At 47.8% G+C, this 18,988-nt stretch overlaps 1 protein-coding gene across 1 annotated transcript in view; it reads right to left on the bottom strand.

Moving 5' to 3' along the window:
* LOC119461479 (relaxin receptor 2-like) overlaps positions 1–18,988 on the bottom strand; it is a 222,061-nt gene that overhangs the window by 20,145 nt on the left and 182,928 nt on the right. Inside the window, 3 exon segments of the mRNA XM_037722807.2 lie at positions 526–624; positions 10,548–10,798; positions 12,294–12,521. Of these exon segments, the coding sequence (XP_037578735.1) occupies positions 526–624; positions 10,548–10,798; positions 12,294–12,521 (578 nt within the window).

Here is an 18,988-nt window from a genome sequence, read left to right as displayed (position 1 = left end):
AAACTTCGCTTGAAACTTCGGTCTTGTCCAGGGATTCAACTCGAGATCATGGCGACCTTTTTGTATTGCCGAACGCGATCATCGAAGAGTGGGCCCTTAGCAGCTTCGCTGTAAAAATAAAGGAGGTTGGAAAATGTTATGCGAAGCAGTGTGTGGGGAGTCTACCAACTTAACGAAACGACCATGAGAGTATCAGGACGTAGGCGGCTGTTTCATGGCCTACATGACAAGCATACCACGACATCGATGTCATCACCTATCATTTATGTTGGTCATACACTCTTGTCATACTATATCAATTTTTGTGCATGCGAAGCTAACGAAACGACCATGGGAGCACCAAGACGTAGGCGGTTAGATAGATAGATAAATAGATAGATAGATAGATAGATAGATAGATAGATAGATAGATAGATAGATAGATAGATAGATAGATAGATAGATAGATAGATAGATAGATAGATACTCTCAAAGTGGCAAATGTTCGCCAAGAAATGCTTCGATTTAATAAAAGCCGCCGCTCACCTTCTCAACGCACGATTGGCTTCCACGCAGCGGCATTAGCGCACCATTTCGCAGTGGAGAGCACACAACGCTCGCCGTTCTTTTCTTCCCAAAGGTACACTGTGAGAAGAAGAAAAAAAAAAGCTCATGTAAATTATTTCCTCTCACAAACAGCGTATAAAGGTAAACGAGAACCTACACATGATGCGACTTCTCAAGGCACCTAACGATTATTCCGATGCATCAAGATTAATGATGATAGCACATATTTGGTTAAAATTAAAAATTAAATGACTTCGAGTAAGAATTTTGTTATTCATAAAACTCGTGTCCTAAAAAGAATCAATAAAAGAGCATAATCATTACGAGACCCGATCTTAAAGCATGGCGGTAGAGTAAACTGAGCATGTTTCTGTACCATAAGGGGAAGGAAATGAGAGGGTGAACAAGTTAGACGAGCAAAGAAAACGCAAATTTTGCTTTTGTACATCGATTGAGTGACATAGGGACAGCTACATGCCTACCAGTTAATAAGTTGTTAAGAGAGTGTTTCTTTAATTTTTAATATTACTGAATGCGTAGTAGCGCAATTTTCCATAATATCTGGGCTGTGGTGCGAACTTTTTTTAATTGCAGATTCGGACAGCAAATTGGTTAGACAACGGATAGCCGAAAAACGAGCTTAAGAGGGCAATATTCATCATTGTCACCTCGGCCTGATGGGTCGACGAAGCCAGGAGCATTTGGGGGCACGTTAAAGATCCTCTTGTGGTCAAAGTTCATCCGGAGTCCCTCACCACGGCGTGCGCCTCATCATCAACTCGCCGGTTTTGGCACGTAATACCCCAGAATTCATTCATTCAAGCCAGGTGCACGGTACATATTATTATTATTATTATTATTATTATTATTATTATTATTGTAAAGAGGTTTATTGGGCGAATCCAACAAACAGGCGGCAGCTCGGAACAGTAGGCAGGGAGAACAAGATGGTGGTGTCCGAACGCCAATCTCGTGCCTTCTCCTCGTGATGATGATCGCCGGGATGTCCTTCTCTTCATTTCTTCATTATAATTGCCCCCGTCGAGAAAGGAGGAGCCATCCTGGCGATCTAACAGGTGGGGACAAGAGGGTCGAAGTACGGCTTGAGGCGGTCTACGTGAACAACATCACGTCCACGTCGACGACGGTCGCCGGGCGGCGTAAGAGGTTCAATGACGTAGTTTACGGGAGAGGTACGCTCGACGACGCGGTAGGGACCATGATAATTGGAAAGCAGTTTGGGTGACAAGCCAGGAGCGCAGGGCGGTACATGAAGCCAGACAAGTGCACCAGGAGCGAATGGTGCGACAGGAGGGCGGTCGTCATCGCGGGCGTTTTTCTGGCGTTGTTGGTCGGCCGTAGTAAAGCGCTTGGCTAGTTGTCGGCAATCTTCAGCGTAACGGGCGGCTTCCGACACGGGCGTGTACTCTGAGGCATCTGGTGCGTATGGCAGCAACGTGTCGATTGTGTGCGACGGCTGGCGACCGTACAGAAGGAAGAAAGGGGAAAAACCGGTTGTGACTTGCGTAGCGGTGTTATACGCGTATGTCGCAAATGGAAGAACCAGGTCCCAGTTCGTTTGATCAGATGCGACATGTGTCGCAAGCATGTCGCCCAGTGTCCGATTAAACCGCTCAGTCAGACCGTTCGTTTGAGGGTGGTAGGCAGTACACGTCCGATGTACAATATTGCACTGGTGGAGAAGTGCTTGAATTACATCGGAGAGAAATACGCGGCCACGGTCACTGAGGAGTTCACGAGGAGGACCGTGTCGCAGCACAAAGCGATTGAGGATGAAGGAGGCGACGTCCTGTGCTGTCGCCGTAGGAAGAGCAGCGGTTTCGGCGTATCGCGTAAGGTGGTCGACAGCAACGATAGCCCATCGGTTTCCCGCTGTGGTCAAAGGTAAAGGTCCATATAGGTCAATTCCAACGCGGTCGAATGGGCCGTCTGGGCACGGAAGGGGCTGTAATGAACCTGTGGCAGGATGCGGTGGTTTTTTGCGTCGCTGACACTCGTGGCAGCCGCGAATGAACTTGCGGACAAAGCGAAACATTCCGCGCCAGTAGTATCTTTTGCGTAAACGTTCATATGTCTTGAAGACACCGCCGTGAGCACACTGCGGGTCGGAGTGAAAGGACGCGCAGATTGTAGAGCGCAGCGTTCGGGGGATCACTAGGAGCCACTTCCTACCATCTGGCGAGTAGTTCCGCCGGTACAAGAGGCCATCACGAATGCTGAAATGCGAAGCTTGGCGTCGCAGTAGTCGAGTGGGCGAAAGGGTGGGTGCCTCGGATAAAACGTCAAGAAGCGAAGCGATCCATGGATCGTGGCGCTGTGCAGAGGACACGGCGGCGACGTCAAGAGCTGGCAGTGGTTGGTCTATAGTGGATATGGACGCAGTTTCGGTGGATAGCGGTGACCGCGACAGTGCATCAGCATCGGCATGCTTGCGTCCGGAACGATATATAACACGGATATCAAACTCTTGAAGTCGAAGAGCCCAGCGGGCAAGGCGACCTGACGGATCCTTCAGCGAAGACAACCAACATAATGCATGATGGTCCGTAACTACATCAAACGTGCGGCCATATAAGTATGGGCGGAACTTGACAAGCGCCCAGACTATTGCCAAGCATTCTTTCTCGGTGACGCTATAGTTTGACTCAGCCTTGGTGAGCGTTCTGCTGGCGTATGCGACGACATACTCTGTGAACCCAGGCTTTCGTTGTGCGAGAACAGCACCCAGGCCGACACCGCTGGCGTCTGTGTGAACCTCAGTTGCGGCCTTAGGATCGTAGTGGCGCAGTATAGGTGGTGACGTGAGGAGACGACGGAGGGTGGAGAAGGCTTGGTCACACTCAGAAGACCACGACGAGAGACTGGTGGCGCCACTTAAAAGTTGGGTCAAAGGCGCAATTATAGAGGCAAAGTTGCGCACAAACCGGCGAAAGTAGGAGCATAACCCTACGAAGCTTCTTAACTGCTTTATAGTCGTCGGTTTGGGAAAGTCGGTGACGGCACGTAGTTTAGCCGGGTCCGGAAGTACACCGTCCTTTGATACGACGTGACCGAGAATTGTAAGTTTTCGCGCAGCAAAATGGCACTTCTTCAGATTGAGTTGGAGCTGAGCGTTCTTCAGACAAGTCAGGACATGGTTGAGGCGTTCGAGATGGGTTGCGAAATCTGGCGCAAAGACAACAATGTCGTCGAGGTAGCAGAGACATATGTGCCACTTCAAACCCCGCAGAACCGAGTCCATCATGCGCTCGAAGGTGGCAGGCGCATTGCAGAGGCCGAAGGGCATGACATTAAATTCATATAGACCGTCAGGCGTGACGAAGGCTGTCTTTGAACGGTCGGCCTCTGCTAAAGGCACCTGCCAATACCCGGAACGCAAATCTAACGATGAAAAAAACTCGGCACCTTGTAAGCAATCAAGGGCATCGTCAATTCTGGGCAAAGGGTACACGTCTTTCCGAGTGACCTTGTTTAGGCGCCGGTAATCCACGCAGAAGCGAATCGAGCCATCTTTTTTTTTAACGAGAACCACAGGGGATGCCCACGGACTTTGTGAAGGGCGAATAACGTCGCGTTTAAGCATATCGTCAACCTGGTCGGTAATAACTTGACGTTCCGCGGTGGAGACACGGTACGGACGTTGTCGCACTGGTGAGTTGGAGCCGGTGTCGATGTAGTGAACAATGGTAGAAGTTCGGCCAAGGGCACGTTGGGCAACATCGAAAGACTCGCGGAACTGGTAGAGCAGCTGGAGAAGAGCAGAGCGTTCAGATGGCAACAGTCCGTCTGCGATCGACGAATTGAATAGGTCGGCAGCTGGTATATCAGAAGGGTTAAGAGCACTGACGGCGTCGAGGTCGCGTCGAGCGGAATCTTGCTGCACGGAAAAAATCTGTCCGATATCAATGGGTTGCACGCATCCAAGGGATTCACCTTTAAGCAGTTGGATGGGATACGGAAGAGGATTTGTGAGGCAGAGTGCGCTTGTTCCATTCGAAATAGACAGGGTCGAATAAGGCAGAAGAAGTGGCTTCCGACTTAGAAGGAGGCGTGATGGTTCAAAGAATGCAGCTTCGTCACATATGCTGTTGCAGAACACTGGGAGCAAAACAGCTGATGTCGGCGGAATTTCTGTGTCCTCTGTTACGACTAGTTTGTGGGCGGCTTGATGAATGTGGTTGTAGGGCGGGTCACACAAGGGGAAGAGCTCAAGTTCAGATCTGGCACAATCAATAACGGCGTGATTGCACGATAGAAAGTCCCAGCCAAGTATGATGTCATGCGAGCAGGATGAAAGGACGATAAACTCAACAATATAGTGTTCTTTAGCAATGATAAGTCGAGCAGTGCAGGCGGCTATAGGCCGAACAGGGTCTCCATTCGCTGTACGTAAGGGCATCATCTCAAGAGGCGTAGTCACTTTTCGCAGCTTGCGGCAAAGTTTGGCATCTATAACAGAAACGGCAGCACCGGTATCGACAAGAGCATACGCATGGGTGCCTTCAACAAAAACTTCGACAATATTCGACGGCAAATTTCGAGGACTTGAGCATTTCGACAGCGCAGTTCTTGCCTCTTGAACTGCGGGGGCTAGTTTCCCTCATTTTCAGGGGCTGGTCGACGACGCATGGGCGACAAGGAGCGGCGACGGGGTGAAGGTGAGCGACGAGACGTGGGTTGCGGATAGTCACGTGAAGACGTGCTTGTTTGGGGATCCGGACTTTCATAACGAGAGCGGGGACGATCCATGTAGTTCGGTGAACGGGCGTCTGAGTATCCTGGGGCACGACGATGGCAGTGTCGGGCGATATGACCAGGGCCGCCGCATGCAAAACAGATCGGCCGGTTGTCGCGCGTTCGCCAGGGATTTGCATTGATGGGAGCAGCCCATGTCACGGACGGCTGAGTCGGGGCTGCAGCATACGACACACCATGGAACGGTGAGCGCTGTTGTAGCTGCTGCCGCTTTACTACCTCAGCGTAACTAAGAGGCGCGGCGACAGGATGCTGCTGAATGGGCACCGGCGTGGCCTCGGAAATCTGTTCTTGAATGACATGTCGAAGCACGGGAGCCAACGGGATTGGTTGCTGCAGTTGCTGCTGCTGTGGGAGCTCCTGACGTTGAGCAAACGGCAGGAGAGACAACTGACGGGCCACCTCCTCACGCACAAAGTCTTTCATTTGTGCGAGAAGGTATGACTGGTCAGGCACGACGTCCAGGGCAGCGAGTGGTTGGTTGTACGTCTGAGGTGAACGTCGGGTGAGAGCTCGCTGCCTTCTCAATTCGTCATAGCTCTGGCACAGGGTTACCACCTCAGACACAGTGCCAGGAGACTTCGCAAGAAGCATTTGAAAAACATCGTCGTCGACACCCTTCATAATATGCTGTATTTTGGTACTTTCGCTCATTGAGGCATCGACGCGCCTGCAGAGATCGATTATGTCCTCAATATAGGCGGTAAAAGTTTCATTGGGTTCCTGTGCCCGTGTGCGCAGCCGTTGTTCGGCGCGTAACTTCCGCACGGCAGGGCGACCGAAAACGGCAGATATTGCCTCCCTGAAAGCGGACCAGTTCTCAAATTCCGATTCGTGGTTCGTATACCACAGCTTCGCCACGCCAGCCAGGTAAAAGTTCGCGGTACTCAACTTAGCAGCGTCATCCCACTTGTTGGGTCCACTAACTTTTTCGTAGGACGACAGCCAGTCCTCGACGTCCTGGTCTTCCGTACCCGAAAAGACCGGGGGGTCTCGCTGGCGAACCAGGGCCGGGGCAAACAGTGGCCGGGAGAGGTGGCGGCGGTTGGGTAGCGTCAGCTGGCATGGTCGAGTGCAACGTGCGGGATCGGAGTTCCAGGGTGCCGGCGATGTGCGTACCCAGCACGATCCACCAAATGTAAAGAGGTTTATTGGGCGAATCCAACAAACAGGCGGCAGCTCGGAACAGTAGGCAGGGAGAACAAGATGGTGGTGTCCGAACGCCAATCTCGTGCCTTCTCCTCGTGATGATGATCGCCGGGATGTCCTTCTCTTCATTTCTTCATTATATTATTATTATTATTATTATTATTATTATTATTATTATTATTATTATTGAAACATATACAGGATGTTTCAGCGAACACTTTCAAAAATTCTTAAAGTTTGCCTGTGGCAAATAGCCCAATTCTAGTTCAGGAGCTGGTCTACTCGAAGAGGCGGACATTACTTGCCCAAGAAATTGAAATGCATAATCGAATAATTGACATAAATTCACTAATTAAGTTTTTAACCAATTACCTGATGGCCCATATTGCAATCTACAAATTGTAGTCGTGGAATTCGCAAGACGGATCCACCTAGAATTATTTCTCAGGATGACACCAGTTTCTAGATTATAATTCGCGAACTTTGCGGAGAAATGCATCGGCGTTCCAGTTCGGTTCTTAACAAAACGTCGCTTTTTGCATTGAAGCACAAAATTAACTGGAACGCCAATGCATTTCTCCGCAAAGTTCGGGAATTATAATCTAGAAACTGGTGTCATCCTGAGAATTAATTCTAAGTGGATCCGTCTTGCGAACTCCACGGCTACAATTTGTAAATTGCAATATTTGCCGTTAGGTAATTACTTAAAAAATTTCTTGTGCAAGTAATGTCCGCCTCTTCGAGTAGACCACCTCATTAACTAGAATTGGGCTATCTGCCACAGGCAACCTTAAATAAATTTTGAAGGTGTTCGCTGAAACATCCTGTATATACGAGAGGAAGGGAGAGCGAGGTGCAGGCGGCTCGCAATGGCACCGGAAGGGGCCCGTACACATGCGTGAAAGAAGCGACAAAGCAGCATACCCGACCGTGCACATGCAAGCTTGCTTCGAGAGTTCTCTGTTCCCCCGCGTTTTCTTTTATAACCTTCTGTCGGCCATTAAGAGTGATGTTTATCCTTTCTCCCTTGATAATTAATTGACCATGCACACATAGTAGATTGGGCTTACGGATGGGGCTATTCATTTAGTCAAATATTCCGTTAAGGAGAAGCTTGTGCAGTGCAATAAATTAACTTGGTGCACGCTGATCCCCTAGCGATTTACGGCAGCCTTCTATTAGAAAATGGTTACTGGGAGCAAACTGATCAATGTAAGATCCAACATTGCTGTGACAAACCTTTATAGCATGTCGATATGATTTCGACCGTGAAGACTGCCTTAGGCGGCACCCCAAGTCAGCTTACTTAATCCAATAAAACTCAACCTAATAACACTCATCTCCAGCATATATCAAAGTTTGTATCTTTCACTCTGTCTCCTAATACTGTCTCAAATCTTTCATCACCTTAGTATTTCTCTCTTATTTTTCTGTTCTGGCCCACTTTCTGTCAAGCTTTGTAACCGTAATGACAAGCTCATATCAAGAAACAAAAAAATTCACCGACGATTACGATACTCTCTAATGCGAAATTTGAGCGCAGCTATATACTTGTTTTCATTTCGCGATATAATGGCTGGCGCGAACAATCTGTCTCGTGCACACGGAGCGAAGTGTGACAGGACTGTCTCGATAATCTGGAGATGGCAAGAGCCAGCGCGTGAGTGATGCTTGGGCGCGATTCACAGGAGCCGCCGCCGACAGCCCTCCCAGGCGACGAGCGCTACTCTGGCGCCAACTGGTAGCCTTCGTCGCCGCACTAGGCCTTTCTTCTCACGCTTTCGCTATACCCTCCTCCCCTTTACGCCTCATGATTCCGCTGCACCCTTCTCTCCGCTTTCCTCCTCGACCCTATTCACTTTCATCTTTCGCTGTGCCAGTTGGTTACAAGTGACGCCGTCACTCGCCGCAAGAACGGTCGCCTAAAGGCCGTTTCACATGATGCGGTTTTCATCGCACCGGAAGTGCGATTTCCGTCGCATGCTACGGAAACCGCAGTTGCAGTGCCGACTCTGCGAGAACGTCGCAGCAACCGCTGCAATTTTCCGTCAAAATTGCGCCGACAGCTATTTAGCGGTCGGTTTTGGAAAACGGCGTCTCGCTCAATAAGTGCGGTGCGCTAGCAGGTGGATTACTGAATCCGGTACGTACGGCGAAAGGAGAATAAAAAAAAAACTTGTGCCGCAGATTCTATTCTCCCATTCCTATGCGTTCGTTGACGCGCTACGTAGCAAACGAAGTGCATTTTCCCCTTTGCTTCGTACGCTATGGACACACCTATGCCAGTTCCGAATACTACGAGGTGTTCGATCCCCACCAGACGACATGGCCTTTTGGGTTCGTCACAATTTTAATTTGTTGAGTAGCATACATAAATCGCGCGTACGGAGCAGTTTAAATAATTGCAACCTCTGCAAGGGCAAATGACAAGGCAGCAAAGTACCCGAAGTTTCAACGTTGCGGTGAACGCGCGACCGTTTAGGTGCATTCTTTTCCTGTCGGTTTTCCACACGCGTAAACTTCCCGATGCATCTTTAACGGTTATCTTGCCTCACTTGCTTATTAAATTTGACATGCCAAGCGTGCAGGTTATCGTAATGAATTTTCTATATATGACAGCATATTTAACTCCGTGGCTTGAGTAAACAGAGTTAATTCGTTTTCGAATACTCTATGTACGTTAAGTTGTATCTTTTCTGATGGATATTTTTTTTCCTACGCAGAAACCAATGAGCCTTGAATATATTGCGGAATTTCTATCCTATTCAGGCAGAGCGACACATGAGATCACACACAGCGCTGTACAACCAGCTGCGAACAGCTGTTTACGTACGTCATGCATAGGAACCGCCATTGCGCACTCCAAAACAAATTTAGACTTCAAAACGTTTTTAAATTAGAAAACACAGGCATTACTTGGTCGTAATACAGAGAGGTCACTTATAACGCGCACGTCTTTTTCATTACATTAAAAGAATTATGCGGCGTGTGCGACAAAACATGGCAGCAAGCAACCCTGGGCGTCGTATCAGTCACATTGTTGAAATCGCAATCATGTGAATTGAGCCCTAAAAACACCGCATTGCGACGCGTGTGACCGCACCAATTTTTCTCGCTCTAGTCGCAGCTCTTAAGGCATGTGAAACAGCCTTAAGAGCTGCGCGCTCTAAAATGGGTAGAAATGATGCTTAGAGCGTTTCTTAAGAATATCATCATGGATCATCATATACAATATTTGTGAGTAATACAGGAACTATAGTCTGGTAAAACTTTAGAAGGCAGCGGCATTTTCCCCTCAAAGGCGCATGCACAGGAGCCTCCACCAATGGGCGCGCACTGTCTATAGACTGATGTCATGAGCCGGATGGCCGGTGATACCGCCGACGGAGAACATGGCCGCCCGAGTTTCCAGCCGGGCTGAGTCGCGATCAGCGGGAGTATTTCTTTAGTCGAAGAGGCAATCGGCTGCTGCGCTTCGGTAATCTGGGTAACCTCTCCTGTCTTCTTAAGTTGCACCCGACTATAGTCTCTCTTCCTCTTTCTTTAAAGGATTTTTATGTACGCATTTCCTGCATCTTTTAAAGAAGATATATTCACTCTATCCCTCTGTTGTTTTTAACTATGCAACCAGATCTTCTGAAGTGACACGATCATTAGTGACGCGCATTTTTAGAATCATATTGCAAATACGATTTCTCGCTGGTTCAGCGTACCTTTCGAGTTACTTTATAGGGTTTTACATGCCAAACCCACGATCTGATTATGAGGCACGCCGTAGTAGGGGACTCCGGAATAATTTAGACGACCTGCGATTCTTTGAGGTACACTTAAATCTAAGTACACGGGTGTTTTGGAATTTCGCCCCCATCAAAATGCAGCCGCCGTGGCCGCGATTTGATCCCGCGAGCTCGTGCTCATCAGCCCAACATCATAGCCACTAAGCAACCACGGCGGCTAGCTATAGCTTTTCATAACCGCTTTAAGGTAGGCCTCTTCGACTGACTATGGCTTGCTGTAGAAAGCAGTGTTCCCTGGCCTTACAATGAATTGCTGATGATTGAAGTACGGGCACTTACGTCTGACAGCGAAGTCACGAGCGTCTTCTTTTGGCCCCGCATCGTAGGCAGCGACGACCACGACTGGCCGGACTGCCCGGATTGCCGGTATGAAGGAACGCGCTCGCACTGGCGCAAGTTCTCCAGGAACCTGTTGAGCTGCTGCTTGAACATCCGTGTGGTGAGCGTGTACAGGACGGGGTTCAGCGCCGAGTTCACCGGCAAGAGGAACACTGCGACCCATGCGTACAGCGTCTCGTCGATCTTTGTTCCTGCAAGACACGTGAGCCAATTAGAAGACGAAGAGACGAAAGCTAACGTAGAAAAAAAATAACAGTTGAAGTTGGCTCTGCGAATCGCAGTATAAGGTAGGAAGTTGGGCTAGTTAGAATGGATGCATATTATAAATCAGCGCGGATGACGACCAAAAAGCAAAGCGACTAAAAGAACACAGGACTAGCGTTCTGCAACAACTGCAGTTTATTAAAAACAATACACAAAAAGAAAACACTCATGTCATTTATGTTGTCATCGTCTTCCTTGCTGATTTAAAGTATGTAGCTCTGACGACTTTAGAATTGTACGACTTAGTTGAACATGCTGGTATGCGCGGGAGACGGTGCTGTGTGTTATACATTATCCATGGTTAGTCGTGTCACGCGAACTGCACCCCTTTCTCCCTCGTTTCAGTTCCCGTTACTTCAATGACTGACGACTGCCTTTCTACACCTCACAGAATACTGACAGTGTGACTTTCAATGCTGAGGCGCAAAATAAAAGGCTGTCATGAAAAATGGCTCAGTTGTGTGCATTGTCCTAAACAGGCTGGACGATTTATCGTACGCTTGAAAGGCATCTAGTGATCCCTATTAGTGAATATATTCCTGACCCGTGAAGAATCGTCAATTGCCGGATTAGCGCATTATGTGTCACGGTTGCTTGGTGAAACCACTCGTAGCATCTTGCCTGTCTACATGGAGCGTAAAGCCTGCATCACGCTACACGTTGAACGTTCCATGTCTACATGCCCTTATAGCTGTAGATTGAACATTCCATCCCTGCCTTCTGCTTTTCTATTTCTTCGTCCTCAAATTCTATCTGTATATATGAAATGTTCCATGGAACACAATGGAAAGCTACAAATTTCGTAGCATTAAAAAGACACTGAAGAGACAGATAGGTTGAGCTCCATTAATTACCGACCATTCTGCAATACAAAAAAAGAATAAAACCAAAAAAACTGTTGCCATACCAGGAACCTTGATACGCCAGAAAAGACGCTACTAAAAACTAATAAAAAAAACTGATATCGATGCTGCCTTGAATTTCGAGAACTAGCTCATTGTGATGTCATAAATTAACGGTAACCGTGAACTGCAGTGATTTGTAAGAGAGCCTTAGGCTAAATTTGCATGAGTTAAAGTAATTTTACGACGCCACGACAGCCCGACAACGAAAAAAAAATTACGCTAATATCTGTGACGTCCCACTGACTCACCGGCTTAGGAGTTATAGCGCCAAATTTAACAAAATTGAATGTTGGTCACCGTCTACCTTTCCTATAATTAACCTCTTACTGCAACATTAACAATAGCACAGTTTTGTCAGAGTGAATATTAGTATAAAGTAATTATGTGCTTAGTTTTGCGGACCGCAACCACTCAAAATATTCATTTTCCCCCTTGATGTCCCAGAAGGTTCCTCGAGTCTGGGAAAATAAAGAAAAAAATAAATAACCACAGCCGACTGAAATCTGCAACTGCGTACCGGCTATGGCAATGACCTTAATGAAGACGATTGGCATCCAGCAGAGGAAGTCGGTGCCCACGATGAAGGCGAATCGCTTGGCTATGGCTCGGTCCTGCAGCTGCTGCGTGGAGCGCAGCCCCACCTTGGAATGCTTGATGGTGACGAACATGGTGAGGTAGGCGTAGGCGATGAATGCGAACGCCACGCTGTTCACGATACAGAACACGAACGCCGAGTACTCCCAGCCTGCAAAGCGCCGAACGAAAAAAAGTTGTCGCAGTTTCACCTGAAAGGCGAAGCATCAATTGCGATAGCAAAATTGTAGAGAGCTATACGGAGTAATGATATTAGCTTTATCAGCTGTATAAACTTGGACATGCAGCAGCACCGGCAACACGCAGAACTGTTGTCGACGCCGTCGGCGTTTTGCCCGCGTTCGCTCAAAATGCGTGCGGCGTTGGTGACTGTTGCCGGAGCCTCTGATATAAATAGGCACTTGGTGCCGCAGCTAAACGTCGCCTCCCTTCCCTCCCCCTCCCACCCCCCCTCCCCCACGGCCTCTCGCGCGTCGGAAGAAGGCGCGTTTGCTCCACATAAATGGTGATTGTAAAGGAGGAAAGAGACGCCTACTTCTGCAGCATTTAAGCGAGCACGGCGCAGAACGCGCGTTTGTTCTCCGCCGCGCATTCACTCCCCGTGAAAGCGCGCGCCCCTCGCGCCCTTTCACTCGCACATACAGCGTTCGGCGCGCGGCATCATCATCATCATCATCGGCGACGATTTCATCTCCATTGACGTCATACGGAACCTCACGGCGACGGCGACGGCAGAAATCTGCTTTTGAGTGTCCATATAATTGCTATCGCAAAAAAAAAAATGTCGTCATCACACTAAATTCCGCCTTCTCACAATGCTGTGTACTTTTTTTTTTTTTTTTTTTTTTTTTAGAGAGATGCCGTTATTGTGGCGAAAAGCGTTCAAAAACGGTAGGCGACCCTAATCTTTGACCTAGGCGTCTGTTAGTGGCACTTACACCTCGGCGCTGGTGTTCTGTGCATTGGTGTGCGGTAATCAGTGATTTCTAATTAATTATAATTATTCCAAACACTGCAGTAACTAACCATATGCTCTGATATCATATCTATAATGAAACCCATGAATTTAGTAATGTGTTATCTTTTCTTTCCCCAATATTTTCTGCAATTCGTCCGCGGTCGTCTCAGTAGGTGAACCGGAAGTGCTGCGCAAGAGACAAGAGTGTCACTCGATACTCGTATATACCTGTTATTCACGGTTTTCTGAAGAAACTATAGACCACTCACGGAGTTTATATATAGAGGAAATGTAGGGAATGTTAGAGGCTAGATGAAAATTGCTCCACCCTTGTTACCGGTCCACTTGGCGGTGTTATTTGAAACGCTCAAAAAATTTATCAGCTCCATTTAAAGACCAAAAGTGGCAGATATTTCATCTTTAGAGAAAATAGGGAGAACAACTACAGGGAATACGTGTACCTAAAGTTTGAAGAGTGTAGTTTAATTATGGTGCTTTGAAAATAATTGTTCAAAACAAAACTCGTCTTCTCCGAATTGGCATGCGTTATACGAGGTGCGTAGTTTGTTTTCGCGGTCTCCACAGTAGGTTATGTGAGACACGTTGTGTATATTTCGCTGAAGTAGGAAGAATTTTGTTAGTGACGAACAATTCGTTTATTCCGAGTAGGGCAACTACAGAGTTGGTAGAACATTATTTATTCAAGGGTTCCACGATAGTGGCATACTGCCCTTATCGGTAATGTTTCCTAGGGCCCTGAAATACCTGTAGACAACACCAAATTAACATTCAGTAAAAATGGGCGAAATGATATCTAATGCGCGGCGAAGCAGTCACGTTCCTGGCGGAAAAAGATCAAATTTAACGAACACTAGGCGAACGCTAGGAAGGTTTGTGCGCGATGGTAAGTCATTGTGAACCCCCCCCCTAAATGCAGCTTTTGGTCAAAATGTCGTTCGCGGGGGCTCGAAAGCGGTACATGGCCACTTTACGCCGTTTCCCAATGTCCCGAGGAAGCTCTACGTTCCTCCAAATCTATATTTTGTAAAAAATAAGGGGAACGCTATTGGTTATGTAGAGGAAACGTTCCAAATGGGGGTTAATTACGACCTCTGCAAATTACGCATCGATGCGTCCTAAGCATTATGACTGAACTTTAGGAGTGGTGCCAAATTTAGCGCGCAGCAGTGGCATAAATTGGAATGCCATCCCAATCAACGTCATAGGAAATGTGAACAACGATAAATTGGTGGACACTGAGTGGTGCGTGCTGATAAAATACAGCTTTAGGAAACATTTTCACAGCCAAGTGTTCGAAATTGTCACGCGGCCATTATCAGCTGTGTTTCTTAATGTCAAGTAAGAACTCTGTGTTACAGCAAGTTTATAGTTCGCTGAAATGGAGAGCATCTTATGGGCAACGTATGGCGAAATTTTGGCGCTTTTTTATTGTTTTGGGGCGTGACATAAAATAATTTGTAACCAAAACCAGCCCCGGTCACCCCTTTTCACTTAGTCTCGTTATTTAGACTCTGGCGTAGTCTAGCCTCTACAGCCAAGGGCTTTCACGCAAATACTGCCGTAGATTTGCGTCTTTGGCAAGCCGCCTGGCCGGCACCGCGCCACCAAAGCCATGCCGACCGAATTCGGGCCACGCCTTGTTCACTTGGAACTCTTACGCAATCGTACCCGTGGTCTGGCATCTCCAGCAAGCCGCCTGGCTGAGGCCGCGCATTGTGCGCTCTCCTAATACGAAGAAAGCAAAGCGCTTTTGCTGAGATAAGTTGTGCGTGTTTTTGCTCTGTCGTGAGGGGCCCTCACGCAGGCAGCGCTCGGGTATAGCGCAAGTGTTCGTATACACTTTCTAAGCATCGCGTGCGCCTGATCGATAGTGGTATATATCCGCGGCCACTCTCGCCAGGCCGTCTCATCGAGTTTTCTGCGTTACCGGTCATCGCTGAGCATCGAGAACCTGAGACCGATCTTGCTTACGTCCTGATTAGGAAAAATCTTTGAAAGAGTGGTCAACGCCAGGCTCCTAAATCATCTTGAGTACAACGGACTGATGCCCAACACAATGTTTTGCTTTCGCCCACACCTTTCAGCGCAAGATATCCTGCTACTCTTAAAAGAATAAGTACTAACGAACGTCTCAAAGGTGGGGGAAAATGTCATTATGGCCGTTGACATAAAAGGAGCCTTTGATAACATCGGTCACAAAAGATTACTTGAAGGGCTGGAGGAAACTAACTGTGGACAGAGGATATTTCAATATGTCCAGAGTTTCCTTAATCAGATAACTGCAATAATCAAGATGGGGGATTATGAAACCGACACCATTCGGCCACCAAACAAAGGAACACCACAAGGGGCGGTAATTTCACCCACACTTTTCAACGCTGCAATGATAGGCCTTGCAAAGCAACTCAAAGAAATCGCCGGTCTACAACATACGATATATGCCGATGACATAACCGTATGGACAACTACAGGTAGTCTGGCGGAGAAAGAAGATAGAGTATACAACAGGCAGCTAGCACCATAGAAGGGTACACGAGACTACGGGGACTACAATGCTCAGCGGAAAAGTCGGAACTTATCTGCTTTACAAAGAGAAAATCACTAAGGACAGACTCGAGTCTAAAGCTGCAAGTCAAGCTAGAAGGAAAAATCATTCAAGAGAAATATACCATAAGAATACTTGGTATGTGGCTGCAAGCTAATCAGAGATGCCTGCATACACTAAATACCCTGAAATCAGCAGTGCAACAGATCCCACGCATGATCGCCCGTATACCAAACAATCGTACGGGGATGCGAGAACAAGATACCCTCCAACTGGTAAGAAGTCTCGTCGTCAGGCGCATCACATACTCACTCCCCTATCATAATATGAAGAGGGAAGAGAAAGAAAAAGGAAACCATATAATAAGAATGGCCTACAATACTGCTCTAAGATTACCTAAGAATACTTCAAACGACAAGCTACTGGCGCTTGGTCTACACAACACGATTGAAGAATTAACCGAGGCACAGCTACGAACACGAGAAAATCGCCTGCTCCAGACTCCAACAGGCAGAGAAGTCTTAAGCAAGTTAGGGCGTGATGCACTAATACAAAAACATCAAGAAACTAATGAGATACCCAGCGAACTTAGAGAATGGTACACGGTATCCCCCATACCAAATAACATGGATCCTACCCTGCAAGGTGGGAGAAGAACGGCTAGGGCACAATACATAGAAAAAATGACAAAATACATGAATACGGCAAGATTCACTGACGCCGCGCCTTATCAGACAGATGCAAGGAAGGCGGTGGCAGTGGTCACAGACTGTAGAGGGAAAGTTACAGCCTGCGCTTCAATATATCGCGCTTCTACAACAGCAGCAGAAGAGGTTGCAATTGCGCTCGCACTAAAAGAGGACTGGACGCGAAACGCTCCATTAACGATAATCACAGACTCACAGAAAGCTTGCAGAAACTATCTAAGGGACAAAGTTGGAGCACAGGCGCTCCGAATACTTGTCGGGACTGGATGGGACCCCACGGTTCAATACATCCAAACGGTGACCTGCAGGCACCGGGGCACGAGGGCGGCACCGGGAACCTGCATGCGGACGAGGCGTCTCGAGGCTTTACAAATCACCATGCCGCCCCAGACTCTGCAATAGAGGAACCTACACCCCTAGACCCTTGCTTTGCAACAATTCTGAAATGCTTCAGAGAAAATAGAAAGCCCTATCCACCCCCGCACGGTAAACTCAGCGCTGCGGAGGCAACAGTGTTGCGAAGATTACAGACGAACACCTACATAAATTTGCACACACTCCACCTGATCTACCCCACGGCATACAGAGACATATGCCCGTGGTGTGGAGCAACCCCAACAGTCTTTCACATCACGTGGGAGTGTGCAGAACACGGAGAAGAACACGAAACAAACGGCACGTGGAACGAATGGGAGGCGCTGCTGTCTAGCCCGGCCCTGGAAGATCAGCTACGACTGATCCAACGAGCTGAGCTGATGGCCCGTGCTAGTGGGACCTTGGAATAGGGGCACCACCCTGCTGGACAAACTTCATCTTTAACCCCCTACCCCCTCTGTGGACTGGGGTAGGAGCCTGTCCGGTTTCTGATTATAATAAAGTTTTACTACTACTACTACTACTACTACCGGTCGTCCTGGTCGAGTTACTTTATTTACTGGCCACGGCGGCCGCATTTCGATGGGGGCGAAATGCGAAAACACCCGTGTACTTAGATTTAGGTGCACGTTAAAGAACCCCAGGTGGTCCAAATTTCCGGAGTCTCCCACTACGGCGTGCCTCATAATCAGAACTGGTTTTGGCACGTAAAAACCCCATAATTTAATTAACTTTATTTACTTTATTATTGTTATTACTTTACGTATTTAACGCTCTTCTTCTTCGATATTCTCGTGCATTATACGCGGTCCGTGCGGTGTGCTCGGCGAACTAAACGAGGTACCTTTTTAATGCGATAGCATTATGGGTGAACTGCACTCACACTGTAGGCATCCGCCTGAGGAAAATTATTGGCCTATCCCGATTGCACTTCAGTCTAATAAAGCCTTTCCCTCCCTCCCTCCCCGCTTCCTCCCATTCCCCTTTTTAAATATTAATAAAATATTTCTCTCTCTCTCAAAGCGCTAGCTGTCACGGGGTAAGAATGCGAGGAAGTGGCACGTGGCTCAAGCGCCAAAGCTTTCAAAGAGCAAGCTTGGAAAACGTCGAAAAGGCGCCAAGAACTTCCTACCATGGCCACTGCCCTTATACGTGTTCAGGCTGCCGGGCACATTTTTTTAACAATATTACTCAGTGACAGAACAAATGTTGCCTAAATATCAAAACTCCCTCAAATATACGTCATCAAGAGCACAATTCCTTTAATAAAACAAACATTTTTGACCTTTTAGTGCCTATTCCTTAACCATTAGTTAAGCATAAAACAGCAAAGTATCGACATCTCGCGGATTTGCGTGATGATGGTAGCGCACCGTGCAAACATTAGGCAAATTTTTGGGTGAGCCTTACATATAGACCGTTTTCGCGGAGCAGTTTGCTCCGCAGGAACGAGAGGGCGCTTTCGGCGCCGTGTGGCACGCTGCATCAGCGAAACCGCACGAATACGAAACTATTAGAACTACTGCCCTGTTTTTGTGTGATCAGCTGTCGGAAATGCACCTGGGTGTTTGCCAACGCAATGCGCTCCTTTATGCTGCAAATTGTGGAGTGATAGAGGGAATACGTGTGCTCTAGTTGGCTGCAAGGTTAGTGACTATCATATTTAGAAATGGAATTAATCTTTGTGACCAAGTTCGCGGACCGATGCTACATAAGGACCGCCTGGGTGGCCGGTCCTTCGCGATGCACGGCTTTCCCCGAGGATAAAAAAAATCCGCTCTTCCGCCAGCATTGTTCCGCTAACTTAGAAAGAAAGGACTCTAAACCTAAAACGTCGGTAAGAGTGAGTGCCGCTCATTAGACGGTGACAAAGGAAGTATCGCCGCTTCCTGGCATGGTAAGTTTGTTGCACTTTATCTACACTCACCTGCCTCAACTCACACGCTCACTTACGCCCACTCTATCGCCAACGTATCAAGCATAATTGAATGGGTGCACACTTGAATCAGTGT

The sequence above is a fragment of the Dermacentor silvarum genome, chromosome 8 (genome assembly GCF_013339745.2).
Source record: "Dermacentor silvarum isolate Dsil-2018 chromosome 8, BIME_Dsil_1.4, whole genome shotgun sequence".
NCBI classification, from domain to species: Eukaryota; Metazoa; Arthropoda; class Arachnida; order Ixodida; family Ixodidae; genus Dermacentor; species Dermacentor silvarum.
The sequence above is the reverse complement of the archived record's forward strand: the minus strand, read 5'-3'. Positions and strand labels throughout refer to the sequence as shown.